General features: G+C 58.5%; 1 protein-coding gene across 3 annotated transcripts in view; it reads left to right on the top strand.

Annotated features, from left to right (window-relative positions):
- RAB11FIP5 (RAB11 family interacting protein 5) overlaps positions 1 to 26,251 on the top strand; it is a 38,842-nt gene extending 12,591 nt beyond the window's left edge. Inside the window, exons 2-7 of one of the 3 annotated variants that reach the window (XM_041472537.1) lie at positions 3,226 to 3,665; positions 5,557 to 5,657; positions 5,694 to 6,262; positions 15,738 to 17,483; positions 23,819 to 24,002; positions 24,833 to 26,251. In XM_041472537.1, coding sequence (XP_041328471.1) covers positions 3,226 to 3,665; positions 5,557 to 5,657; positions 5,694 to 6,262; positions 15,738 to 17,483; positions 23,819 to 24,002; positions 24,833 to 25,045 — 3,253 coding nt within the window. In that variant the 3' untranslated portion in view covers positions 25,046 to 26,251. Of the gene's footprint in view, positions 1 to 3,225; positions 3,666 to 5,556; positions 6,263 to 15,737; positions 17,484 to 23,818; positions 24,003 to 24,832 lie in introns of all 3 variants that reach the window. The other 2 variants (XM_041472535.1, XM_041472536.1) reach the window with 2 other exon arrangements.
- Positions 26,252 to 27,259: the final 1,008 nt, after the last annotated feature.

Raw genomic sequence — 27,259 nt, 5'->3', positions numbered from 1 at the left:
AAGGCTGTGTGGGGCTGGGACCCCTGCAAACCTCGGGAGGGTCCCTCAGAGCGGGTGGCTGGAGGTGAGTGCCTTGTCCTGGGTGTCCTGTGCAGCCAGGGGCTGGATCCCAGTGTGGCCTCCAAACCCCCAGGAAGCAGATCCCTGTGGATCCCTGGGGCTGGGTGTGCTTGGCACAGCTCCCTGCCTCCCCCTGCTCCAGAGCTGACTGATGTAACCCAGTTCTGCTCCTTCAGACCTGGAAAAGGGATTTCATGTTTGTTTTCCAGGTGTGTTGTCTATTCCCATAAAAAACATGGTGTCCCTCTCCAAGATGGGACCTGGGGTGGCCCCAGTCCAGAAACCCCCTCCCAGCATCCCCCCGAGGGCAGCTCCTGGAAGGGATTTGGGAAAGCAAGGGCTGTGGGAGGGGGTTCCTGGTGGAAAGCTGCAGTGGGAGTTGGTGTGCTGCTGCCTGGCACTTGCTCCCTCCCTGATCCCACTGTCCTGCTGCATCCCAGGAGTTTGCACCTCCTGTTTCCACTGGGGCTGATTCATAAAATACCCAAGCACAGCACATGGAGCAGCTGAACCCTCCCAAACCCTCGTCCTGTGCCATAAACTGGGAGCTCAGCCTAAAAATAGCCCCATTGCCTGCTAGAGGTGTAGCCCTGACTGTTGATGAGGTCTTGGGAACCAGAAATAGCTCCCGAGTCCCAGCAGCAGCAGAGGTTTTGTCTTGAACAGCTGCTTTTTGGAGCAGCTCAGGCTCAGCCCTGAATTCCCCTGGATGCTCACAGGGCTGGGGGTGCTGGGGGCACGTCCAGGCAGTTCCAGCCCCTCCTGGGGAGCTCCTGCCTTTCCCTGTGTCCATGCCCCCAGGTTCTCATTTTTTCCATGGGATGATGTAAGGTACACAAAGTCCTTTCAGGAGTTGTTTCTTTTTCCTGTGCAGTGATTCAGCCCCCCGGGCTCTCCCTCCCAGCTGCAGCCCTTCCCTCCTGAGCTGCTTCCAGCTCCTCATTCAAGTGAAGAATGCACTGGGGGATGTTCCAGGCAGCCTTTTCCCCTGCAATCCTTTGGGAAGTGTTCTCCTGCTGCTGCTCCCTGCCAGGGGCTCAGCTTCTTCTGGGCTGCCTGCTCTAAGGGGTTAATGCTGCCTTTTTCCATGGATTTTGTTTTATTTTTTCTTGCCTGGCTATTTTCAAGCTGGCAGCCTGAGCGCTGGAAGTTTTGCAGTGGCCATTGGATGGGAGTGGATTCAGGGACTGAATTCTGTGTCTGTGCCCAGCAAAGTCCCAGGCACTGTCCCTCCTGCCTTTGTGTGCTGAAGGACCTGGGTGCTGCCAGCTGTGCACCTGGGACATTTATCAGGGAATGAGGGCATTTTGTGCCCCCTTCTTGGCATCCCAGGCTGGTTTGGGTTGGAAGGGGCTGTAAAAGGCATCCAGTCCCACGGGCAGGGACACCTCCCACTGTCCCTGTCCTCCAAGGCCTGGGACACTTCCAGGCTCTGCTGTAACATTCTCAGGCTTCCCAGCTCCTCCCTTCATCCTTCACTCTGTGATAACTTCCCTGGCAGAAATTCAGGAACTCCTGGAGGACACAACTCCAGTTTTTTCCTCACCCTGGTGATTCCACTATGGTCACACCCACCTCCATCCCATCCCATCCCATCCCATTTTCCTTCCCTATTTTTTCTGTTCTCAGTGACTTCACTCTCCAGGTGGATGTAAGACACCACTGGGATTTTTATTTTCTGGGAAATTGTTAATGCTTGTTAGAAGTGTTTTCACCTCCCATTGCTCCCAGGAAGCACAGCATGGACAAACAGGATCTGTCCTAAGCCTGCAGCTTTCCTTGGGCCTTGTTAAGGGGAATTTTAATCAGAAATTCATTTAATACTTGGATCTGGGTGGGATCAGGGCTGTGGCTGTGCTGGGTTCCTGCTCATCCTGCTGCACGCCTGGGAAGTGGTGCCTGGACTGGCAGAGATGGGGCATCCCTTGGGGATGAAGTGATTTTTGGGAAGAAACAGTTCCCTGGTGGCCTGTGTTGGTGCTGGCCCACTGGAATGTGGGAATGCAGAACCAGGGGGTGGCTCTGGGTGTGTCTGTGCCTTGGTGTCCCCAGTCCCACCGTTCCTCCCTGCTGGCAGGAGTCCAGACCCCTCTGCCATGCCATTCCAGAGGCTGCTCCATGCCCTGCCAGCTCCCAGGCCATTCCCTGGGGAAGCATCAGCACCTAAAGGGAGGCTGGGGTGTTTTTGCCTTGTGCAGGGAATGGTTTGGGGGCTTTTCCAATGTTCCCCCATTTCCACGGGCAGCTTTGGAACAAAGCCTGTTGTGGGTTTTGTGTGGGGTGGGACAGTGGGAAGCATTCCCAGGAATCCTCTGGAATGAGTGGGAGCTTTGTGCTGGATGTGGCCAATAGCTCCTTCTGGAACCTGCTGTGGGAATGTGGGGATTGCCCCCAGATCAGCAGCCTGGGAAGGGTGGGCTTGTGTTGGCTGTGGCTGGAGCTGCTCAGAGATCTCCTGGCATGCGTCAGCCTTTAAAGCACTCGATCCAAGGACACTTCCAGGCAAGCCTGAGCATCTTTGCTGGAGTGAGACACACAGGTCTGGCAGGAAGCTGATTGAATGGATGCTGCTGAGTTCCTTTGCCATTCTGGGTCAGTCTCTGCCGAGAGGATCCCTGAGTCACCGCCTCTGGGACATTCAAATCACGAGCACAAGGCGCCGGTGGCTTTGTCTCCTTGCAGACAGCTCCCAGCTTTGCCTGGAGAATCACAGTGGTGTCTGGAGGGCTCAGTGAGGTGGTGTTGTCCAGGCTGTTCAGTGGAAGGGCAGCGTTTGGGGTGAGGACAGGGATGGGGATGGAGCTGCAGGTGCACCAGGGAGGGGTCAGTTCTGTGTGCCACCTCTGTGTGGGGTGTTTGTGTCTCTGACTTGGGGTTTAGGTGATATCTGGGACACTTGGGTTAGAATCCCAGCATCACTGAGGTTGGAAAAGCCCTCCTGGATCATTGAGTCCAGTCCCAATGCCCAAAGCACTGAGTGCCACATCCAGGCATTCCTTGGACAGCTCCAGGGATGGGGACTCCAAACCTCCCTGTTTTCCAACCCTTTCCCTGGAGAAACTCGTGCTGGATATCCCTGGTGCTTTCTCTCCTCAAAGTTCTGCTGGCTTGTGGCTCTTGGAGGTGACAGAGTGCCCTTCCCTTGTGTCTCCCCTTTGGCTGCAGGTGGCACAAGCTGCACTCCAAGGCTGGGAAGAAGGAGAAGGAGCGAGGTGAGATCCTGGTGAGCATCCAGTTCACACGGAACAGCCTGACTGCCAGCATGTTCGACCTGTCCGTGAAGGACAAGGCGCGCTCGCCCTTCGGGAAGCTGAAGGACAAGGTGACAGGCAAGAAGAAGTACGACCTGGAGTCGGCCTCTGCCATCATCCCCAGCAGCATGGGAGCCCTGGACGTGGAGGACGACTTCGAGCTCGGGGGCAAGAGGTCCAAACTCAAGGGCTTCTTCCTGAAGAACAAGCTGCGCAAGTCGTCCCTGACGCAGTCCAGCACGTCCCTGGGCTCCGACAGCACCATCTCCTCTGCCAGCCTGAGCCTGGCAGCCAACGTGCCCGAGGTGACCAAATCCCCCAGCAGACACGGCAGCCTGTCCACCGAGCGCTCTGGTAAGAGGATCAGGGATAATCCCCCCAGTGCTCCCCTTGCTTTCCTTGCAAGGGGCTGCTGAGACTTCCCTGCAGCTCTGTTAACTGATTGCTCACCCAGCCACAGAGCCAGCAATTGGGGAATTGGTTGTTCCAGTTCCAGGGGTGTGGAGTGTGGAACCAGGAGTGTGGAATTGGTTATTCCACTTCCAGGAGTGTGGAATGTGGAACCAGAAATGTGGAATTGGTTAGGTTGGAAAAGCCCTCCAGGATCATGGAGTCCAGCTGTTCCCTCAGCACTGCCAAGGCCACCACTCACTGTGTCCCCAAGTGCCACAGCCACAGGGCTTTGAAATCCCTCCAGGGATGGGGACTCTGGCCCTGCCCTGGGCAGCTGGGCAAGGGCTGGACAGCCCTTTTAGTGGAGAAATTTTCCCTAAATCTCCCCTGGCCCAGCTTGAGGCCATTCCCTCTGCTCCTGTCCCTGTTCCCTGGAGCAGAGCCCGACCCCCCGGCTGTCCCCTCCTGGCAGGAGCTGTGCAGAGCCACAAGGTCCCCCTGAGCCTCCTGTGCTCCAGGATGTCACTAAGAGATGACATCCTCCACAAACCCCCCAAGACCTGTGTGCTGGCACCGAGGTGTTTGCCAGAACGGGAGGAACATCCCAGATTTTGCTTTTCCATGCCTGCACCACGAGCTCCCAGGATCTGGGGGTTCCTCAGGGCTGTTCCTTCCAGCCCCTGGGAGCAGTCCCTGCCAGGAGGGCCCTGCCTGGGCTGGGCTGGGCTGGGCTGGGCTGGGCTGGCAGCTGCTGGCCCTGCCCTGGGTCACTGCTCTCTCTAATGAGCCGCCTCCGGCTCGCAGGCAAAGCCCAAACGGGGCCGGCCCCGGTGATTAAAACAATCTGAGCTCTTGGCACTCCCAGGGCAGTCATTTACAAACAAAAAAGGCCCTTGTAGGGAATTAATTCTCCCTTGGAAACAAATACATCATTGAATGGTTCAGTTGGCTGAGACAGCACATTGCCAGGTTGGGTGGGAGTCCCCGGGGAGGCCCTGTGGCTTCTGCTGGTGACGTTCCTGTGCTGGTTCCATCATCTGAGCTGAACCTTCCAGCCACTGGGAGCTTCCTTTCCCATGGCAGGGGACTGGAACTGGGTGATCTTTGAGGTCACTTCCAGCCCAAACCATTCCACGATTCTGTGAAGGAAGCAGCATCTCCAGCTGGGGGGGCGAGCAGCTGTCAGGTCCTTTCCTCGGGTTCTCCTCAAGGTTTACCCCCAAAAATTGGCAGTAGCCACAAGGCCACAGGATCATGGAATTGTTAAGGTTGGAAAAGATTTTTAAGATGATCAAGCCCACCCCTCGAGGCAGTGGGAGGGAGAGGCAGGCACTGGACCCTCCTGGCTCATACACCCAGTAGTGGCCTGGAGGCATGGCCCCATCATCTCATCATGCATCACATGGAAGCTTTCAGACCCTTTAAGGAGCTTCTGAGGAGATGATCAAGCCCACCCCTCGAGGCAGTGGGAGGGAGAGGCAGGCACTGGACCCTCCTGGCTCATACACCCAGCAGTGGCCTGGAGGCATGGCCCCATCATCTCATACGTCACATGGAAGCTCTCAGACCCTTTAAGGAGCTTCTGAGGAATTCCTTGCATTTATTATCCAGCTCAGATCCTCTCAGACAATGTGTTTGTCATCTTGCAGAGCCTCCTCTGGGGGTCCTGCCCAGCCGTGCTCAGTTTTGTGTCCCCAGTGTGGCCGCACACCAGTGAGCTGTGCTTGGCATTTCCGAGGATTGAATCCTCATCCCGCGGCAGGGAGAAGGCTGGGTGGCTCCCCAGCTCTCCGTGGTGTGTCCAGGGGGAAGACAAGGCTGGCCTCACGTGCTGTGTGTTTGCTCCCCGCAGCGAAGGAGCCGCTGGCCTCGCCGAAGCTGAGCCACAAGAGAGCGTTCAGCGACGACGTGTCCCAGCTGAGCGCCGGGCCCGAGCCCCCGCAGAGCCCCCAGGCCAGGAGGGAGCCCGGAGCCCCGCAGAGCCCCCAGGGGAGGAAGGAGCCCCCCTCCCGCTCGTCCCTGTGCATCAACGGCAGCCACGTGTACGGGGAGGAGGCAGCCCCCCTGCACCCACCCATCTCTGCCCCCCTGCCCGTGCCCCGCAGGCACGACGAGCCTTTCGCCTTCGCCCCCCTGCACCCCGAGCCCCACGAGCTGCCCTGGGGGCTGGGCAGCCTGGACAGGGCTCAGCAGAGGGACGAGCCCAGGTTCATCCCGTCCCCGCCCAGCCTGGCCCTGCAGGAAGAGCTCAAGGTGTCCACCAAGGCCGTGACCCTCAGCAACCACCTGGGCAGGGCCAGGATGGAGGAGAGCAACCGCCTGGAGAGCAAAGCCAGCCCGGCTCCTCCGGGTGTCCCCGCCGAGCCAGCCAAGGACAGAGCGCCCGAGGACACCAGGAAGGAGGACAAGAAAGCCAAGGGAGGCTTCTTCCACCACGGGGGCAAAGGCCAGGGGGACAGAGGGACCCCCGTCCACGCCTCGGCCGCGGGGGATGAGAGGAGTAAGAGCGGCGGCTGGTTTGGCTCCAAGGAGCCCAAAGAGTCCCCTCAGAAACCCAGGTCAGTGCAAGGGGCTGTGGAGGTCCAGGCTGGTGATTCCTGCCCCAAACTCCCGTCTCCAGCGGCTCCTGGGTGCTCCTGGGAGTGCTCAGGCCCGGGCAGAGCAGGGGAAATGCTTCCTTGCTCTTAAATGTCTCAAAGGGAAGGGGATTTTCCTGGATCCTCTCCTGGCTTCTGCCAGAAACCATCTCTGCTGGATGTGGGATGTGTTTTGCTCTCAGGGAAGGGAGGGATCCCCTCCATGGAGAGGTTTCCCTCTGCAGAGGTGAGGCTCAGTGTGGTCACACCAAGTGGTTCTGTGGCCTCAGAATACAGATTCATTATCCTTCAAGGAGCTGAAAAAGCTTCCCTGGCAGTCAGGCTGGGGTGTGAGATACTGGGATTTGTAATCACATTCTTGTTATGAACCCCACACCCTCCATAGGGTCTGGTCAGGGGCAGCACTTTGGTTACATGAGATATCATGAATATTCCCAAAGTAACTAATCCCAACCCTGCTCTTTCCTCTTCCCATCCCACCCAGCCTTCCCTTCTCCCAGTTAAGAATCTCTAACTGTTCTTGCTTTGTGTGTGATTCATCCCTCCAGATCCTCGGGGTTTGTGGTGTTTGTGCTGTTCCTGTGAGGGATTTATCACCCGTGTCCCCCCTGGAGCTGAGCTGGCAGTCCAGAGGTCGAGGGTGGTGTCAGTGAGAGGCAGGAAATGGGGTTAAAATCAGCCAGAGAAAACAACCAGCACTCAGAGCAGCTTCAGTCTGCAGGCTTGGTTTATTAGAGGGATTTTCTAATCTGGGCTGACTTTAACCTCCTTTGTTAAGCAGAAGGATTTTGGTTCAGTCTGAGCCTCCTTCAATGAAGAGGGCACTCCTGGTGTGTTCCCCATAACCTGGCTCCCACGTGGGTTAAACATCCCTCAGCCTGGCTCCAGCCCCAGCCCCAAGATTCCTCCTTTCCACGGGAAGGTGTCGTGCTCGTGGTGGCCTTGAGGCTGCACAGCAGAGCTGGGGACACTGGGACAGGCAGGAGCTGCTCCCCTGGCTCAGGAGCATCAGGAATATCCCATCCCAAAGCCTGGAGCTCAGTCCCACAAAGTCCATCACTGGGAAGGAGCAGGCAGGATGTGAGACAAGTGTGAGGTCTGGGGGCTGCTGTGCTGCATCCCTGGCATTCCCTATCCCTGGAAATGTCCCAGGCCAGGCTGGATGGGGCTTGGAGCAGCCTGGGATGGTGGAAGGTCCCCTCCATGGAATGGGATGGGCTTTAAGGTCCCTTCCACCCCTCACCATGCTGTGATTCTGGGATTCCCAGGAGACTCCAAGCCCTGGCAGCGGTTTGGTGGCACATCCCAGGGCAGGGTTTGTGCATGAGCCTGAAGGACTCCGGGCTCTGCACCCTCTCCTTGAGCAAGGACAGAGTATTTCCACTCAAGATCATTCTTTTAATTTTTCTTTCTAATTTTGGGATAAGAAACCTGCTGGTTAAGGCCTAGAATAAAAATCAAGGCTTAAAAATGCTGCTGTATCCAGGCAGTGACTCCACAAGTGCCTGAGGCAGCCAGGGAAGCAGGAGTGAGATGGGGTGGGATGGGGTGGGATGGGATGGGATGGGATGGGATGGGATGGGATGGGATGGGATGGAGCTGCCCTCGGCATCTCTCTCTGGGGCCTTTTCCTTGGGAAATGAGTGAGAAGGCAGCAGGTTTTCCCCTTTTCCTTGGGAAATGGGTGAGAAGGCAGCAGGTTTTCCCCTTTTCCTTGGGAAATGGGTGAGAAGGCAGCAGGTTTTCCCCTTTTGCTAGTCCTGGGAAGGAGGCAGCAGGGCCGTGACCCTTTTTCCTTGGGAAATGGGTGAGAAGGCAGCAGGTTTTGCCCTCTTGGCAGTCCTGGGAAGGAGGCAGCAGGGCCGTGACCCTCTGATTTCAGGCAGGGATGTCAGGTCCGGCTGGAGTTGAGCTCCTGGTCCATCCAAGCCAGTGGATAATCACCTGGAGTGCCCCTGAGCACTGCTGCTTTCTGACAGCTCCCTGCCTCCCTGGACTCAGCCCCAGATGGTTCCACTCCATGGGTTTGTTTGGTGCTGGCAGTTTAATCTCAAGCCCAGCCAGAGCTGAGCTTTGCTCAGAGCCTTGCTGAGGACTTTGTCCTGTGAGGAGAGACCTGGATGGGCTGTGGGGCAGCAGCTCCTCTGGCTGGGGTTTTCTCTCCCAAAAGCAGGAATGGATTCCAAGCAGCACGAGCTGCAGGGAAGGAATTCACAGAGCCCCTTTTGGGTGTTTGGGAACATCTGAGTGGGCTTTAGGTACAGTTTGCAATTGAGAATGGGAAATGATGAGCTTGAACTGCTGGAGCAGGGGGATTGAGAGGAGTGGCTCCTGGAGGATGGGGAGATGCTGGAGCTGCCTGGCTGGGAAGGGATTCTCCCTCCCAGAGCCCAGGGATTGTCACTGGGACAGCTGAGAACCTTTGGGGAGCATCACAGGAATCATCTGGAGACTGAGCCTGATTTGCTGCAGAAAGGCCCTGTCCATCCTCACAGGGACAGGGTTTGTCTCTGCCCTGCTCTTCCCAGTGCTTCAGTTCTCCTGGCCATTCATTAGGACATCATTGCTCCTTTTAATTATACACTACTGACTTCTCTGATTTCATTTTGCTTCCTTACACTGAACGACCTCGTGGGCCAAGCTGCTGGTTCAGGTCAAAGCTGTGGAAGAGCTTTTAGGTCTTGGTGGCTTCAAAGTGCCAGAGGGCTGGGTCAGATGGGATCTTGGCAAGGAATTCCTGGCTGGGAGGGTGGGCAGGGGCTGGGCTGGAATTCCCAGAGCAGCTGTGGCTGCCCCTGCATCCCTGGCAGTGCCCAAGGCCAGGTTGGACACTGGGAGCAGCCTGGGACAGTGGGAGGTGTCCCTGCCATGGCAGGGGTGGCACTGGGTGGGATTTGAGGTCCCTTCCCACCCAAACCATTCCAGATTCTGTGGTCTCTGGTGTTCTGTGATGTCCATCTGTGGCTGTTCAGTAGCAGTGTCTCTCCTAGAGCTGGACTAACCCTTGCTCTGGAGAGAAGCAGCCTCTGAACTGAGCAGTTTTAAGTCTTGACTTACTTGCAGAAAGGACTTTTCCCCTCCTGCTCTCCTGACTCTGGAAACTTCAGCCTTGTGGCTCCTGCCAGCAGCACCTTGTCACCTGTTTGCCACACTGGATAGGCCAGGTTTAACCCAGAGCTGAACGTGGTGGGAATGCATCCAAAATCAGTCACTTTGCCAGCCCAGGAACCTCAGCCTGTAATTAGTTAAAAGGTCTGTAATTAGAAGGATGGTTTGAGTTTGCCTGCAGCAAAGCCCAGCCTGGCACAGCTCATCTTTACCCACTTGCTCTGCCAAACACACCCTTCCCAAAATAAGGAGCTGCTGCTTTGGGCTGGGCTTAACTGGAGCTTTATAAAGAGGGTTTTGTTGTGTGCTGGGTGGGTTTTGCTGAGCCCTCAGTGTGGGAGCTGGCTCTGCTCTGTCTGTGCTCTCCCTGGGGACAGAACTGGGCATTTCTGCCTTCAGCCCTTATTTACACCCTGTTTTCCCTGATTCTTCTCAGGGAAGCAGGTCCCAAAGGCTCTTCTCATCATCCCTGGCCTTGCTAATCCCTGGAGCTCCAGGCTTTGATTCTGGAGGGGATGGGAGCAGTAGGAAGATGGTGTTTGCTCTTTGGAGGCTGAATAAAAGCCTGGTTGGGGGTTGTTGTTTTGAATGTCAGTGGTTAAGGGTTGTGTGTAAGGAAGAAGCTCAGCAGGTTTATTTGAGGCAAAGCCTGGGGCTGAAACAATCCTTTACATGTTTCCAGGGTTTCCTCCAATGTTATCAGAGCTCTGCAGCTCCTGCTTCCTGTGGAGAATCCTGATGATAAAATGGGGCTGCATCTTAGGCCTGGCAGCAGGAGAAAGAGGAAACTGTGCTCTGTCCTACAAAAACAGGGGCATCAGTTCCATTCTCAGGCTTGGAATGGCTGGAGCAGAGGCCTTGGCCAGGCTGGCAGTGCTGGGATGGAGCATGGAGCCTGGGGCAGCCCCTCCAAAGCCAGCAGGACTCTGAGAGCAGAGCCTGCAGGGTTTGAGGAAGAGGGAGATGAAGGCCATGATGTGAAAGCAGGGCGTTGTGGCTAACAGGGATGAATCCGTGGGGGCTCTGGCACAGGGATGGTATCCAGGAGAGTGCAGCTCTGCCCTGCCTTGGGGCAGCCCTAGGGATGGAGTGGGATCAGTGTGAGGCTGGAGAAGGGCTCTTTGTGCTGCTGAGCCTGCCCTTCCCAGGGATGGACAGCAGGCAGGATGGGGAGCTGCACCCAGAGCTGGCACCAGCTCAGCCCTGGTGAGCTTTGGAGAAGCACAGCCCCACTCCCGCTCCTAAAGGTGGGAATTGGGGGTTCAAGTTGGCATCTCCCTGGGTTCCTACTGCTCAGATTTCTCCTATTTTTTTTTAATTCCCGTGGTTTTGAGGGCAAACGTCTGTAAAGGAAGATCTGTCCATTTGAATGGGGATGATGGACAGGTGAGGCCCAAGGGAAGAGCAAAGTGGTTATTGCTCAGATAATTATTATAGATCATTTATGGATTGTTATAGGTGATTTATTATAGAGAAATCCAGCCCTCCCACCTCTGGAATTCCTATTTAAAACTCATTCCCTGACTCAGGAGCTCCCACCCTGTACAAAAACGTCCTGGGCTGCTGCTCCCATCCCTTCCCAACCCCCTCCTGCATTATTCCTGCTCCTGCCGCTGGGAGGAGGTTTCTGCTCCCTGCCAGGCCTGGAGCTGCTGCAGGATGCTCCAGCACCTCCATCCCGTGCTTTTCCACCCGAGGGAGCCGTGTCCGTGGGAAAACGGGCCAGAAGCAGCGTGGCAGTGGCAGAGCCGGCACAGCCCCGGCTCCAGCCCCTGGAGGATTTCCCCTGAGCTGCAGCACAGCTCCTCCCTGGGCACATCAGGGCTGCCTCCATGCCTGCCCTTCCCAGGGCCTGCTGTGGCATGGGCTGTTTTCTGCTGCTGGTGCAGAGCCCCCCAGCCCGAGGGCAGGCTGGGATCCGGAGGGAGAAACCTCCCTGCACTGAACGAGCTGTTTCCAGTACACTTTTTCCATCAGGGGGTTGCTCAGCAATATTTTATTTCCCTTTTTTTTTTTTTTATTGCTGCGAGGCTCAAAGGCGTCTGTGAAGTGCTGCCAAACAAATAAATGAGGGCAGGGAGGTACCCCAGATTTATTTTGGCTGGCAGAGCCGTGTGCTGGGAATGGGAGGGAAGGAGGAGCAGGAGGAGGAGGAGGAGGAGGAGGGTGAGTCAGCGTTTTAGTGCTGCACAGAGCTGCTTCCATCAGACAAGTGTAGGCTTCCCTCTAGAGGAACCGGCCGTGCTCCACTCCTGCTTTCACCGAGCACTTCCAGCATCCTCCCTCGGGGGTGGGAAAGGGAGTTTTGGGCTCAGAGCAAGGCTCCTGCCAGGGCCAGGCTGGTGGCCAGAGCAGGGGTGTTCATCCCAGGGAATGGGGGCTGATGGCCAGAGCAGGGGTGTTCATCCCAGGAAATGGGGGCTGGTGGCCAGAGCAGGGGTGTTCATCCCAAGGAAAGGGGGCTGGTGGCCCCAGCAGGGGTGTTCATCCCAGGGAATGGGGGCTGGTGGCCCCAGCAGGGGTGTTCATCCCAAGGAATGGGGGCTGGTGGCTGAAGCAGGGGTGTTCATCCCAGGGAATGGGGGCTGGTGGCCCCAGCAGGGGTGTTCATCCCAGGGAATGGGGGCTGGTGGCCCCAGCAGGGGTGTTCATCCCAGGGAATGGGGGCTGGTGGCCCCAGCAGGGGTGTTCATCCCAGGGAATGGGGGCTGGTGACCCCAGCAGGGGTGTTCATCCCAAGGAATGGGGGTTGGTGGCCAGAGCAGGGGTGTTCATCCCAGGGAATGGGGGCTGGTGGCCCCAGCAGGGGTGTTCATCCCAGGGAATGGGGTTGAGCAGTGATGCTGCAATTTGAAATCCCAGTGGAAAGTCACAGATTCCTCAGGCTGTGCCAGGGGAAGGTGAGGCTGGATATTGGGAAAATTTCTTCCTGTAAAGGTTTGTCCAGTCCTGGTCCAGCTGACCTGGGTAGGGGTGGAGTTCCCATCCCTGGAGGGCTCTAAAAGCCCTGTGGATGTGACACTTGGGGACATGTGTCAGTGGTGGCCTTGGCAGTGCTGGGAGTGGTTGGACTTGATGGTCTCAGAGGGCTTTTCCAACCTAAACATTCCATGCTTCTTCTGCCTGGAATTTGCAGCCAAGAGCCCCTGAACAAACCCCAGTGGGTCCCAGCAGGAATGGGGTTGAGAAGCAGAAATTTCCACAGTGGAGTTGAAGGGGGAAAACGAGAATCCAGCAAAGATGGGTCCAAGTTCTGTCTTTATATATTCAGCCAACATCAGCAGGGCCAGCACCCCACGAGCCCCATCAGGACTTTGCAAGGCCTGCAGGGACAGCACACAGGGAATGGCTCCCACTGGCAAAGGGGAGATGGGCTGGGATCTTGGCAAGGAATTCCTGCCTGGCAGGGTGGGCAGGGGCTGGGCTGGAATTCCCAGAGCAGCTGGGGCTGCCATGGATCCCTGGCAGTGTCCCAGGCCAGGCTGGACATTGGGAGCACCTGGGAGGTGTCCCTGCCATGGCAGGGGTGGGATGGGATGATCCTTAAGGCCCCTTCCCACCCAAACCATTCCATGATGATCTGGGGAATGAGGACAGGATCATCTCAAGGGTGTGAGGAGGCCTTGAGGCTGTTCCTGCACCTGTGCAGGTGGGGAATGGTGCAATTCCAGGTGCCTGGAATTGCTGCTCTGGCATCAGCCCCCCCCGAGGAGGGAACTTCACCCACTCAGCTCCTGGCAGCTGGCACGGTCGTTAGCAGCCAGTGCTCGTTAATCAGTGCAGCTGATTAATGCTCTGCAGCCTTTTAGAGCTGGAGCCCAGCAGAGCTGTGTCAGGTCCTGGCTGCTCTTACTCAGCACAAAGGCTGGTTCTGGAGCAGAACATGGAAGCAGTGCCAGCAGGACAAGCAGAGGTGGGGAAGGGCCATGTGCCCCTTGCAGCCAAGGATCGTGGTGGTTGGACCTTGTCACCTTCCCTTGTCACCTTCCCTTTCCAGCTGGGAAGGAAAATTTGCCATGGTTTGTTAAAATCCCTTTGTGGAGGCTGTGAACTGATCCAGCTGAGGGGCCAGGTACTGGGCAGCTGCTCTGCTCTTCTGGGGAGCTCAGGTTCCAGGGGGATTGGGAAAAAGGTCCAACCCTCTGCTGATCTCCAGGCTGGGAATGCCAGGAGAGGTTTCTCTCCACGCAGAGAGTGGCTGCCAGGCTGGAGTGGTTTGTGCCTCAGGCTCCGTCAGCTTCTCCCAAAACTTCTGGAGACTTTGTGTGCTCGCCCAGGGCTCACAACCCCTGGGAGGAGCTGGACTGCAGCTCTGGGGGTGTTCCTGGCTGTTCCCCCCGGGCCAAGCAGCAGAGGACAGGGAGCAGGGCAGGGCTGTGTGGGGACCAGGCTGGGCATGGCCACCACTGCTGCTGTGTGACAGCAGGAGAGGGCACCCACGAGCTGTCTGTGCCCACAGGGAGCTGCAGCTTTGAGTCAGGATGAAGGGCTCCAGGCTTTTCTTTGTCCCTGGGTTGCCAGGTCCCTTCAGTGGTGTCCCGTGGGTGCTGGAGCAGAGCCAGGAGTGTTCCCTGTCCCCAGACTGGCACGGGGGACTTTGGTGACACGGATGGCTTCAGTGGGCACCTTTCCAAGGAGCTGCTCGGAGCAGGATGCAGGAAGGGGCTGTGCAGCTGCCAGGAGTGGGAGCAGGGGGTGCCCGTGGTGGGGGCATCACCCCTGGGCCGGGGTGCTGCCAGCCCAACGCCCTCCCTGCTTTGGGGCCGACCAGCTGCACCATCACCAGCGTCAGCTCTTGCCTCAAGATGGCATTTTGTGCTTTAAAATGTGTCTGAGGCGCCTGGTGGATGCACAATAACATGGAAATAGTTGCCCAAGCAACTTTGTGATCTCGCAGTGCCGCCTGCAATCCCTCCCAGCACCCTGGAAATCCCAGGGTGGAGCCCCAGGGCTGGACATACCCTGGGCACCTTGGCAAAGCAATTCATTTATTCCTTCCTCTTAAACCTCGGTGTGCCCAGAGCTGGCTGATCCACACCCATGTCTCTCCCCAGCCAAGAGGGGAACTCTCTGGAGCTCTCTGGTGCAGGAGGCATCAAGCCCATGGGATCTGTTGTGGGGCAGGGCCAGGTCCCCTGTCCCGGGGATGGGATTGCTCCCAGTCCCAGGGGATGGGCCCAGGAGGAGGGAGCCTGGCAGTCAGAGCACCAGGGGGATGTGGGGTGTCCATGCCACACCCCGCTTTGTGATGTGGAAACCTCTGAGCCTGGTGAGCCTCCTCGGGGTGGTGACTCCTCATGGCTGGAGTTGTTCCCAAAGGAAGATCAATGAAATCCCAAAGAGAGGTCCCTCAGTCCTGCTTGGGCAGGCAGCAGGGCACTGCCAGCCTCACTCGGGGTGAGGTTCTGAATCCCAGGTGTGCTGAGTCCCTTCCACCTTGGGATCCCCTGTGGGGTTTCAGGCATCTTGGGATCTCAGGCAGTGATGTGACAAGGGGCATGTGGGAGGCAGGGCAGAGTCCAGAGTGGGGACAGGGCCCTGTGCTGGCCACCTGCTCCCTCCTGCTGGGCTCTTGCTCCTCAGCCTCCCTCAGCCCCGTCCCTCCCGTGCAAGCGTGAGCTCCGTGTGTGCTCCCATCCTGGTCATGCTGGCAAACCAGTCAGGAGGCACTGGGGTGAGCTGGGAAGGACTCTGTGTGCCTGCACTGGTTCAGGTGACCCTGATCCAAGAGCCCGGGCTGCTCCTCGTGCTCCACGGCCCCGGGTGCCAGCAGCACCGGGGCAAACTCAGCGGGCCAGTCCTCGGGCTGCAGGAGGTGGGGAAACCTCTCCGGCTCCTGGGCGTGCTGAGGCAGAAGGGGAACGTGGAGGAGTGTCCTGGGAGCAGGGCTGCCCCTTCCTGGGTGTCGTGCATGCCCTTTCCACGCCGTGACTCCATAATCATTGCTGTGCCTAACCAGAGCCAGGCATGGATTGGTCATTGCGCTGCTTTGGTCTGTGGTGTGTGTGGTGTGTGCTTCCAGCCCTGTCACAGCATTAACCAGGAGGACTGTTCTGTCTTCCCTCCACAGCCTGGAAGTGTCTCCTCAGGTAGAAACCAGCTCAGATGCTCCTTCTCATTCTGCTCCCTGCTCCCCTGCCCCGTGCCCCGCTGCCCTTCCCGCTAGCATGCCGAGCTCTAACCTCCCTCCCGCTCCTGGAGACAGACAGGCCGGATGCTTGGCCCTCACCAACCCATTCCTCAACTCCCTGCAGAGCAATCCCTTCTTTGAGGAGCTCCTCGCTGACCAGGTACTAAATTCTCCTTCACCTACTCACTTTCTCTCTAGTTTCCCGCCTGGGCCGCGTGCTGCACCAGAGGTCGCTGGGAGCTTTTATTCCTCTGAGGATTGCAGTCCCTCTGCCTCCCCAAGGCAGACAGACCCCGAGAGGGAGTCTCCAGCCCAGAGCGTTGGTGTCCCCGTGCCAGAAACCACTCCCCCAGCACCGGGAGAGCTCCCTCCTGCCGACACTGACCCCGCCGTCCCCCCGCTGCCCTCGGAGTGGGACGATACCTTCGATGCCTTTGCCACCAGCAGGCTCAAACCAGAGCGGAAGAAGGAGAACTTCTTTGCCTCGGTGGCTGCAGAGGGCATGGCTTTCATCGATGACCCCGACAGAGCCAGCCCCACGGAGAGCTCAGCGGGGCCGCCCTGCCAGAAGGGCTCCAAAGTGTTCGAAAAGGCCCCTGAAATCCCTGCAGCTCTCCGCTCTTGGACAAATTTCTCCACTTTAGACGTGGGGGCCAACCTGGTGAGCACCACCCAGGAGGCCACGGTGATCGAGGACGTGCTGAGCCCCGTGTCCGCGGGGTCCATGGCCAGGAGGAGGAAAAGCAGCACGCCCACGGTCTGGACAGCCGCGTTTGCCTCGGGCAACCCTGGGGACAGAGAGGCCTCAACAGCACCGAGCACTGAAAATAGCGCTAGGGAGGAAGGGGACAGCGGCGAGGAGGAGCCCCGCAGCACGGGGACAAACGGCTGGATGACCATAGCCACGGAAACCGCCGCTGAGCCCTCGGAGAGCGCCGGGGAGCGCGCGGCTCCCCAGGGCCCCTTCGGCCCGCGCCCGCCCTTCCTGGGCGAGGGCACCTTCGAAGCCCAGAGCTCGTCCCGTGCCACCGGCTGTGTGCTCCCCAGGAGCTCCTTCCCCCCCGAGGCCCTGCCCGGCGGCGCCGTGGCGGCCGTGCCCCCGCGGGTGCTGGGGGACGTGGCGGGGCGAAGGTTCCCCGAGGCGGGCGCGGAGCCCGGGGAAGGCCAGGAGGGCGCCTTGGACATCCGCAGCTCGGTGTTCCGGCTGCAGGCCAGCATGCGCCTGGAGGCCAGCGACGGCCTCCTGAAGTTCAGCTCCGACATCCGCGAGAGGCGCGTGGTGCTGGCCCCGTGGGCAGCGCCCCAGGGCCGCCGGGAGCCGCTGCCCGTGCCGCCCCCCAAACCCCCCAGGCGCTTCGCAGCCGCGGGCGCCGTGGGCGACGGCGAGGAGGAGGAGGAGGCTGGTGGCACCCAGCAAGGCAAACGGGAGCAATGGGAAGACTCAGAGGGCCCGAGAGCAGGGATGGAATTGGGAGGGAGCCGCGGGAGCAGCGAGCCCTCCGTGCCGGCGCCTCCCAGCCTGCCCACACCCGGAGCGGACGCCGCTGAAGCCAGGAGCGAGTTCCCAGCGTCTGAGGGTGCCAGAGCTGCTGCTGTGGACTCAGCAGCTGGCTTGGGGACAGGGGACGCCTCTGTGGGGGAACGCCCGTCAGAGATGAACGAGACAGATGTGGCCGAGCAGTTTGAGACTTGCACATCCAAGTTCTCCCTGGATGGACTGGACCAGTCGGGTGCTGAGGAGAGCTGGAGCCAGTCCCGTTTATCCCCTCAGGGGGCCACAGACAGTGCCAAGTGGGAAACGGCCTCCAAGCAGGAGCTGTTCCCTGAGGAGCTCAGTATTTCAGGACTAAACCCACCTTCCAAGCTAGACCTGGGCCAGCCGACCAGCTGGGCAGCTCTGGAGGAGCAGGAGGCAGCTGGGCATCCACACCCGCAGCCCCAAAGGTCAGAATGCAGGCAGAGTCCATCCCAGCTGGAGCTGGCGTGGCAGGATGGTGAGGGGCGAGCAGGAGAGCAGCCCGAGCCCCGTGCCCCTCCCGAGGAGGCAGAGCAGGGCAGGACCCCCGCCAGCGAGGAGCCCGAGGGGCACCGGGCAGAGAGCAGGATAGACTTCAAGAAAGCCGATTTCTGGAAGCCAGATAGGGCAGAGAGGCACACGCAGGGAGCTTCAACCCTGAGAAACCCCTTTACCCTGGCGCTGAGGCCGAATTCCCCGAGCAATCCCTTTGTGGAGAAGCCCCCAGCCCCTGTCCCTGTCCAAGCCGTGCTGCCCGAAAAGCTTGAGCAGGGCGACTTCAGCTTCCGCAGCCTGCAGGAGGAGGCCCCCGGGCACGGCTTGCAGCCCACTAACGCTACCCCCCTGCATGTCAGCCAGCCCCTGGCCTTCTCCACCCCTTTCCTCGTGGCTGCCACTAACCCCGAGCCGTGTGGCCCCCCCCGGCCCCCCGCGGGGGTCCCCGCCAGCCGCGCCGCCGCCCGCCCGTGCCCGCAGCCCGGGGAAGCTTCGGCGCTCCTGGTTCTGCCCAGGGAGACACGGCCGGCTGAGAAGCCCCTTGGCCAGCAGACCACCAGGTGAGCACTGCGGGGAAGGCGAAGGGCGTGTGTGTGTGGGAGAGGTGAGCCCTGACCCCTCTGCTCCCGGCAGGGCTGCACCCAGCTGGGCTGGCTCCAAGGAGGCTGCTCCACGCGGTGCTGCAGCTCCTGTTCCCTCAGCTTCCCCTGGGCCCAGAGAGCCCAGCCCGAGCTGCTGGGAGCCTTGGCTCTCTGGGGTGCTGAGGGGAGTAGCCACTGGTGTCCAGTGTGGCCAGGGACAAGGGTTCCATGCACCCACGACCTGGCCCAGCTGGAAATTCAGAGCTGCACCCACATTGCACCCAGTGCTGATGTTGGCTCCATCATCCCCCCCCCGTGCTTGCAGAAGAAATGCCTTTTCCATGCCTGCCAGGAGAGCTTGTGGCTGTTTGTGCTCTCCTGAGCTCCCTCATGGCATGTGCACAGCTGCTGCCCCTGCCCTCGCCATCCATCCAGCTTTGGCTGCTTTCCTGTCAAGTGCCCATTGGGTACTGAAAACCTTCTCTCCATAGCCAAAAAAAGTTTTTCCACCAGGGCAAAATGCCCCTCTGCCCTCCCTCCTGCCGAGATGCCCATTGGTGATGAAGCACGTGGGATTTAGCCTTGAGGCTGATGGGAATGGGAAGGGTGGAAAGAAGGGGCTGTTCCTCCTCCCACGTCAATCCTGGGTCTGTACAAATGCCACAAAGCAAAGCTGGTGAGTTCAGGGCATGGAGTCCTGCTCTGTGTCCTTCAGTTCATCTCCTTTTCCTGGTACTCCTTCCCCTGGTCTGCCTGGGCTCTGCCTGCCCAGGGGATTTATTGATCAGCCTCGCTCATGATGAGGCAACTGGAGCTTCCTGGGGGCACCAAAATGGTAAAATCCCACCTGCCCCAAGAGCAAGATTGGTTGTGGCTCTGGGGAGAGGAAGAGGGGAGGATGGTGCCAGCAGAACTCACTGAGCTCCAGTCCTTGCACCAGGGGATCCCTCCCTGGGTTGAGCATGAGGTGCAAAGTGATCTCGGGAGCAAAGACAGCGTCTGGCTGGGTCTGTCAGATGATATTTTGTCTTCTTACTTAAGCCAGATCCTCCAATCATTTTTAATTGGATTATTCGTCCACCAGCAGATAGCCTTCTTCAAAATTTGCAGGGCTGCTGAATCCCAGAAACATGGATTTTGTTATGTTCCATGGAAAGAGAAGTGTCCTGTGATCCCAGAGGGATAACTGGGGCAGTGAGGGAAGTACAGGAGTCTGTGTTGGTAGAACCTGCTCGTGGCCATCCCCAGCCCTGCCTGTGCATGCAGCCAGGCCTGGCTGGCTCCTGGGATGGAATGGGCTGGGACCCAAGAGCTGATATCCTGGATATCAGTGCTGCCTTCTGTCGTGACACGTGGCCAGGAGCTCCTGAACTTCCCTGCTCGGGTTCCTCCAGCACATTTTGGATAATGCTGTGACTGAGGAACCTCTGAAGAGCTCCTGAGGCCTCTGGGAAGGCTCTGAACTGCTTTATAGGACTGGGGAGATGTGAGAACTGTCCCAGGGTGAGGGAGGAAGGCTGGAAGGGATCTTTTCCCAATCCCCATGGCCACGCTTCCCTTCCCAGGATCGTCTCCTGTTGGAATCGCCAGAGGCACACAGATGAGGGCAAGATGGTAGAAAAAAGGTGGGAGGGAAAAGGAAATCCTTCAGACTTGGAATGGGCATTAAGTGCTGGCTGGAACAAAAGGGTCTGCAGGTGAAGGGGAGAGGGTACCTGCTGTGGGATGTGAGAGTTTGGGGTGAGGGGCTTCAGTGCCTCCTCCAGAGAGCTGGAAACTGGGAGTGGGGTCCCATGGCCCTTCCCACGTGGCCAGGGGCTCTTTGGTCATCCTGTGTGGCTGCTGGGGCAAGGGAGCATCAGCTGCAGCCCCGGTGTGTGCAGGGCCCTTTGCTGCTCCTGGGGATGGGGCAGGATGGTGCCTGCACTGCTGGGGACAGCTCACATCCCTGGGACAGGAGGGACCCCAGGGACAGCCTGGGACCTTGGGATTGGGAGCTCCACTGCCTGGAGGAGCTGTACAGCTCCTGCTCCCTTGGAATCCAGCAGCTGTGCAGCTCCTGCTCCCTTGGAATCCAGCAGCTGTGCAGCTCCTGCTGCATTGGAATCCAGCAGCTGTGCAGCTCCTGCTCCTCCATTGGAATCCAGCAGCTGTGCAGCTCCTGCTGCTTTGGAATCCAGCAGCTGTGCAGCTCCTGCTTCTTTGGAATCCAGCAGCTGTGCAGCTCCTGCTGCTTTGGAATCCAGCAGCTGTGCAGCTCCTGCTCCTCCATTGGAATCCAGCAGCTGTGCAGCTCCTGCTCCCTTGGAATCCAGCAGCTGTGCAGCTCCTGCTCCATTGGAATCCAGCAGCTGTGCAGCTCCTGCTCCATTGGAATCCAGCAGCTGTGCAGCTCCTGCTCCCTTGGCTGTGGGGCTGGCCCAGCATCTTGTGGCACTTGCAGGTGACAGGACTGGGGTGTCACAGGTGCCGAGGTGGTGGCACAGGCTGTGCCTCCCTCGTGTCAAGAGTGCAGAGAATGCTGTGTTCTGAAAATGGTGTCAGGTTAGGTCACCTCACCTTGGTGATCCTCGTGGCCCCTGGAGCTGGGAGCGTGGCTTGGCCCACCCAGGGCCAGGCCTGGAGTGCTGATCCCGAGCCCAGCCATTCCCCTCCTCCTCTAGACCCTTGCTCCATGGAGGGCTGGCCCTTGGCTGTTCTGTGGTGCTCCAGGCACAGCAGCTGGGCCATGGGAGAGGGATTCCCTTGGATTCCTTCTCTGTGAGGAGCATTTTGATGAGCATTTAAAGGCTCCCTTTGGGAGCTGCTGAGGGAAATGCAGCTGGCTTTTCCCTGTGCTCTGCAGTGACCTTGGGAGCACCAGTGAAAGCTGGGACAGGGCAAGGCTGGCTCAGAGAGGGGGACAGGGCTGGGCCAGTGTCACCCTGAGATGTTCCACCTTGGCCCTAAGCTCCATCATAACTCAGATCCACTTGAGATGCAGTTCTGGATTAGGAGCCAGTGAGCAGCTGATTCCGCGCTCCAGCTGATGTTCATGGACCAGCAGAGGAATCTGGTCCAGCTTCTTGGCAGGTGCACCAGACCTTCAGACCTGGTGTGAGGTGTGATCTCCCCTGCTCCTCTGGAAGGACCTGGTGCCACCATCCCAGGACAAACCCAGCTCGGGGAATGTCTCCAGCTCTCGGATCCTCCCAGGGACACTCGGAGCAGGCAGAGCCCTGCTCTGCTCAGCCGAGCCCTGCACCCTCAGTGGGAAGCAGGAGGATAATGAATTCCTTTCCAAAGTACCTTTTCCAGCCCTGCAGCAGTGACTGTTCCCACTGGCCATGGGGCTGGCAGCTGCCTGTCACCACCCCTGGGTGGGAATATCTCCCTGTTTCAAACACAGCCAAGCACTCCCTCTGGCTTCCCAGGGCAGCTTGGTCCCAGGGAGCTCCCAGCCACGCTCTGGTTGTAGCTCTGTGCTGGCTGTGGGGGTGCACAAGGTGACAGTGACATCTGGGGCTCAGCCTGGCCGTGATGAGGCTCTCCCAGCCCTCTGTCCTGCAGTGTCCTGGTGCTTGTAGCTCCTGGTCAGGGTTCAGTCCCAGTGGGCAGTGCTGGAGCCTCATGTGCAGAGCAGCAGCTCCTCCACCCCAGCACTGTCAATGGCTCCCCCTTAGGGCTGTGGGATCCTTCTCCATCCTTTCCAGCTGCCCAGGAGTGCTGGGCTCTGTCCTTGTGCTTGGACAGCTCTGCCAAGGGACCAGAGAATCACAGAGTGTGCTGAGCTGGAGAGACCCACCAGAGTCATCCATCCAGCCCTGGCCCTGCCCAGACCCCCCAAAATCCCACCCTGGACATCCCTGGAGCGCTGTCCCAATGCTCCTGGAGCTCTGGCAGCCTCGGGGCCGTGCCCATTCCCTGGGCAGCCTGGGCAGTGCCAGCACCCTCTGGGGAAGAACCTTTTCTGATCTCAGCCTGACCTGCCCTGGCAGAGCTCCAGCATTCCCTGTCCCTGTCCCTGGGCACCAGAGGGAGGAGATCAGAGCTGCCCCTGTGCTGTTCCTCGGGAGGAGCTGATCCTTTGGCTTGCTGGAGCAGGTTGGTGGCTGCCAGTGCTGTCCCCTCCCAGCACAGGGACAGCAGGAGGTGTCATCGTGGTTGAAGAGGATTTCCAGGTCCTTGGTATGTCCTGATCCCATCACCGTGGACAAGGCAAGAGGACACGGCATGGCTGGGATACACAGCTGGTGGGGTTGTCACCTGTGAGAGGCTTTGCAGAGCTCCCAGGTAGAGGTTTGGATGTTTCCATCCCAGCGGACAGATATTTGGATGTTTCCATCCCCGTGGATGGAGGTTTGGATGTTTCCATCCCAGTGGATGAGGTTTGGATGTTTCCATCCCAATGGATGGATGTTTGGATGTTTCCATCCCCGTGGATGGACTTTTGGATGTTTCCATCCCAATAGATGGATGTTGGGATGTTTCCATCCCCATGGATGGATGTTTGGATGTTTCCATCCCCGTGGATGGATGTTTGGATGTTTCCATCCCTGTGGATGGATGTTTGGATGTTTCCATCCCCGTGAATGGATGTTGGGATGTTTCCATCCCAATGGATGGACGTTTGGATGTTGCCATCCCAATGGATGGAGGTTTGGATGTTTCCATCCCAATGGATGGATGTTTGGACGTTTCCATCCCAGTGGATGGATGTTTGGATGTTTCCATCCCCGTGGATGGACTTTTGGATGTTTCCATCCCAATAGATAGATGTTGGGATGTTTCCATCCCAGTGGATGGATGTTTGGATGTTTCCATCCCAATGGATGGAGGTTTGGATGTTTCCATCCCCATGGATGGATGTTGGGATGTTTCCATCCCCGTGGATGGGTGTTGGGATGTTTCCATCCCCGTGGATGGATGTTTGGATGTTTCCATCCCAATGGATGGAGGTTTGGATGTTTCCATCCCCATGGATGGAGGTTTGGATGTTTCCATACCAGTGGATGGATGTTGGGATGTTTCCATCCCAGTGGACAGATATTTGGGTGTTTCCATCCCAAGGATGGTGCACAGCTGTGCCTGCTCCTTGCAGGGAGGGAGCATCAGGTCACTTCTCTTTCCATCACTCTGAGAAGGAACTGGACTTTGTTCAAACCCAGAAAGAATCTTTTGGGTGAAGAGTGAGGCAAAAATAAATGAAAATCTAATTCCTCCTTAACTGACTCCTCACCCTCCTTTTGTCCTCGTGGAGGGAGACAAATTCTGTGGTGGCTTTCAGGCAGGTTACATTGAACTCTTGGGCAGGAGCACCAGTGGTGACCCCAGAGTAATCTGGGGCTCCCTGGGCAGCAAAAAGCTGCTCTGGGCAGCGGGTGCAGCAGGCTCTGATCACACTGGAGCTGCCTTTGAACCCCTGGCAGCCGGGAGTTGTGACCCACAGCGTTCCCAGTGAGGATGGGCACTGCAGCACCAGCACCTCAGCCACACTGGGTGTGCTGGGGCTCCTTATCTCCTGTCTGGGTGGGAGCAGCTCCACGGGCCCTGCCCTGCCCTGCTGGCTCTCCTCGGAGCAGGAGAGCTGTGGGAGGCACAGACACCTGGGTTCAGCTGCTCCTCAGCCTCCTGGGGTGCCATCCCTGCGCGAGGCCAGCGAGGGGGAGCACTGGGGGTGCTGACTGTGCCACCCTTGTTGCCCGCAGCCCCCACCCCGTGAAGCCCCTGAGTGCTGTGCAGGAGGGCTCCAGCGAGAGGAAGCAGCAGCAGCACAGGGCCAGCCTGAGCTCGGCGCTGAGCAATGGCCTGGAGAGGCTGAAGACAGTGACCACGAGCAGCGTGCAGCCCCTGGCCCCCTCCCAGCCGGACAAAACCGAGCCCAAGTTAAAGGTAGGAGGCTGTGCCACACCTGCTGCAGCTGTGCTGCTGGCAGGAGCAGGGAGCTGCTCTGGGGGGAGGCAGAGCAGGGCCTGCCGTGGGGTGGGTGTGGGTGCAGGCCTTGGGCTGCTCTGCCTCCCTTCTGCCATGGGTTCTGCACCTCCTCACCCCATCGTTCTCCTGTCTCCTGCTGTGCCTTGGGGGTGGTGTTGTCCAGTGTGTGAGTGAATCCCTGTAGAAATGTGGAATGGGTTGGGGTGGGAGGGACTTTAAATCCCATCCAGAGCCACCCCTGTCGTGGGCAGGGACACCTCCCACTGTCCCAGGGTGCTCCAAGCCCCAGTGTCCAACCTGGTCTCCACAAGGTATGGAAGGTGGAAGGTGTAGTAGCTGCTTGACTGATGTCCTGAAGGGTTCCTCATCCTGGCAGGGGGAAGGTTCTTCCTGGAGCTTTGCTGACTGGATATACTCCAAACACTGCTGTGCTGGGGCCAGCAAAGCACCTGTGACACCTCTGAGGACCAGAGGGTGTTCTGAGGGCGGCCCCTCCATCCCTTTGTCTGCTCCCATTCCGTTTGCCTCCCCAGTGTCACATGGAAAACGCTGCTGGGGTTCACCTGACTGAAGGACAAGCACAACCCTGTGGGTCTCAGAAGCCCTGTGGGTGCTGCAGGGAGCTCAGCTGGTGCTTTATGAGCACACGAGGTCTCTGTGGCTCCCTTGTGCTGCTCCTGCCTCTCCAGTGTGGAAAGACAGACATGGAGAGCAGAAGTGCTCTGGCTGTCGCTGCATCCTGCAAACGTTACCAGGAGCAGTCCCTGAATGTCCCTCTTGCTTCCCAGCAGGAGCCTGCCCAGCTGGACCAGTCAGCCAAGTATTACCACCTGACCCACGACGAGCTGATCCAGCTGCTGCTGCAGAGGGAGGGCGAGCTGAGCAAGAAGGAGGAGCACATCCAGGAGCTGGAGAACTACATCGACCAGCTGCTGGTGCGCATCATGGAGCAGTCCCCCACGCTGCTGCAGATCCCCCTGGGGGGGGGCCAGGCCCCGTGAGCCTGCCCGGGGCAGCAGCACCCAGCAGAGCTGTGCCCCCCTAACACGCTGCCAACGCCCCCCACCCCCTCCTCTCACCCGAGGCCTCCAGGGGCTTCTGTTCCCAGAGTCAGCAGGAAGGGTTACCTGCTCCTTGCCAGCCCAAGCTTAGCCCAGCTCGGCTCCAGGGAGCTGTAGGGTGGTGGGCTGCCAGCACCCTATGGGGAGGAGCAGAGCCCTCGCCACGAGGCAGCGCAGTTCCCGTCGCTGTGACCGAGTGCCACCCCCCGGGCACTCCTCCTGCCAGAGCTTTAAGTGACCCCTGGACATCCGAGAGCTGGAAACCATCTCCTCGTGACTTCATCCTGCTGCTGCTCCTCTGCCCACACTCCTCCTCCTCCTCTCTCCCCTGAGGGTGGTGTCCCCTGCCTGCTGGGTGACACTGGGGACACTGAGACCCAGTGAGGCTCCCCCAGCACGTTCCTGACCAGAGCCTGTGGGACGCCCCTTCCCCTCCTGCCCCAGTTACCCCCAGTGAAGGGTGAAGAGCCAACTCCAGCTTGTGCCACTCCCTCACCACGCTTGTGGGAGATGCTCCACAAAGGGACAGCACCAGGCCTGGGGCAGTGTCAGAGCCTGGCTGGGCCACTCTGGCTCTGTCACAGCACCAGTGCCAGGGTGACACTGCCTGGACTGGGAATATGGCAAAGGGAACGTGGGCTGGTGTCCCAGGAGTGCTGCAGGAGCTCCTCTGCACGCCCCCACCCAGCAGGGGCTGCTGTGCCCTGGAGGGACCGAGGAGTGCAGAATCCACACTGAATTTCAACTCAGTATTCCAAGGAATGCCTGCTCACAGCTGCACCGCCCTGCCTGTGCCTCATCTGTCCAGCACAGCCAGAAAACGCCCCCAGAGCAAGGCCTGGGGGGTCTGACCCCTCTGCAGGGCCCCTGTGGGGTCAGGCACCCCAAACCTCCTGGCACAGCCCAGAATTCCCAAATCCTGGCAGGGAGCTGCCAGGCAGGGCAGTGCCCAGCCTGCTCCCCTGATGGCATCCACACACTGGGACCAGCTCTCCAGGGCAGTGCCCAGCCTCAGGGACAGCTCTGTCCACTGCTGACCCCTGAGTGACCTCCCAAAGATGTAGCAGCCTGAGACCGCAACTCTTTTCTTTGTTCCAATTGTAAACTTGTCTGTTGCAATTTTCATCAAATTCAGTATATGATTTCTTCTGGTGTGCCAATTTCCCTTTTTGTTTCCAGTTTTGAAGTAAAGGAGTGTTTGGGATGAGGGTAGTAAGCTGGCCAAGGCTACAGGGACCCCCTTGATCCCATACTCAGTCTCCACAGATAAGGAGCACTCCCCGGGCAGCACTTTGGGATGGAGTGAGGATGAAGAAAGTGTAGGACTGGTGTAATTGCACCAATTTGGAGGGGTATATTTTTTGTTAAATGGGGTTATATCTTTCCTATGGGTAGACCTAACAAGTTCAAGGTGGGTCAGGTGTTGGTTGGGAGGTTGATATTGAAGTTGGACACAGGAATGAGCTTTGGAGGACCCCAACAGCTGTAATTCCTGGGGTTCCTCTGGTGCTCGAGGCAGGGTCTTGGTCCACCCATCCCAAGTGTCTACTGGATTGGGTTTCTTATCTGTGTATGGGAATTCATTTGCTGCTAAGGAATCCCTACCAGGCACGTTGACAGCAGGTTGTCCACGCTGCCCATGGACAGGCAGAGACTCTTGCTGTAAGTCTTGGCCAGTGTGACCCACCTGTTCTGGCTGGGCTGAGGGACAATCCATGCAGCAGCTGATGGAAAGGTGAGCAGCATCCAAAATCCTGTCTGGAACAGTTGGGGATTCCCTGCCAGCGGAGACGTGGCAGGATGCTTGGGGGAGAGTTGATCTGGGAGTTTGAAAAAATGGATTTTTAGATTTATACGACTTTAACAGCCCCTCATATCTTCCCATCTTTTCCCCTACGTTTTTACTGAGTAGAAAAGGGGAGGGAAAACAAGAGGGGATGACAGTAAAACCAACTAAAGAGGGGTAGCAGTAAAACCAACTAAAGAGGGGTAGCAGTGCAAAACAGCGAGCGAATGAAACTCAACAGAGAGTCTTGTTATCTTCTGGAGCAGTGCAGAGTCATTTTCTGTGTTTACACTCTTTTTCCTTCTCTCCTCCTGAGCTTGATCTCTTTGCTGTCTCTGAGGTCCAGGAGGAGTGTCTCTGGATGCTGC

The sequence above is a fragment of the Pyrgilauda ruficollis genome, unplaced genomic scaffold (assembly GCF_017590135.1).
Source record: "Pyrgilauda ruficollis isolate IOZ18807 unplaced genomic scaffold, ASM1759013v1 scaffold292, whole genome shotgun sequence".
Lineage (NCBI taxonomy): Eukaryota > Metazoa > Chordata > Aves > Passeriformes > Passeridae > Pyrgilauda > Pyrgilauda ruficollis.
Note: the sequence above shows the minus strand (reverse complement) of the source record. Positions and strands in the feature narration are given on the sequence as shown.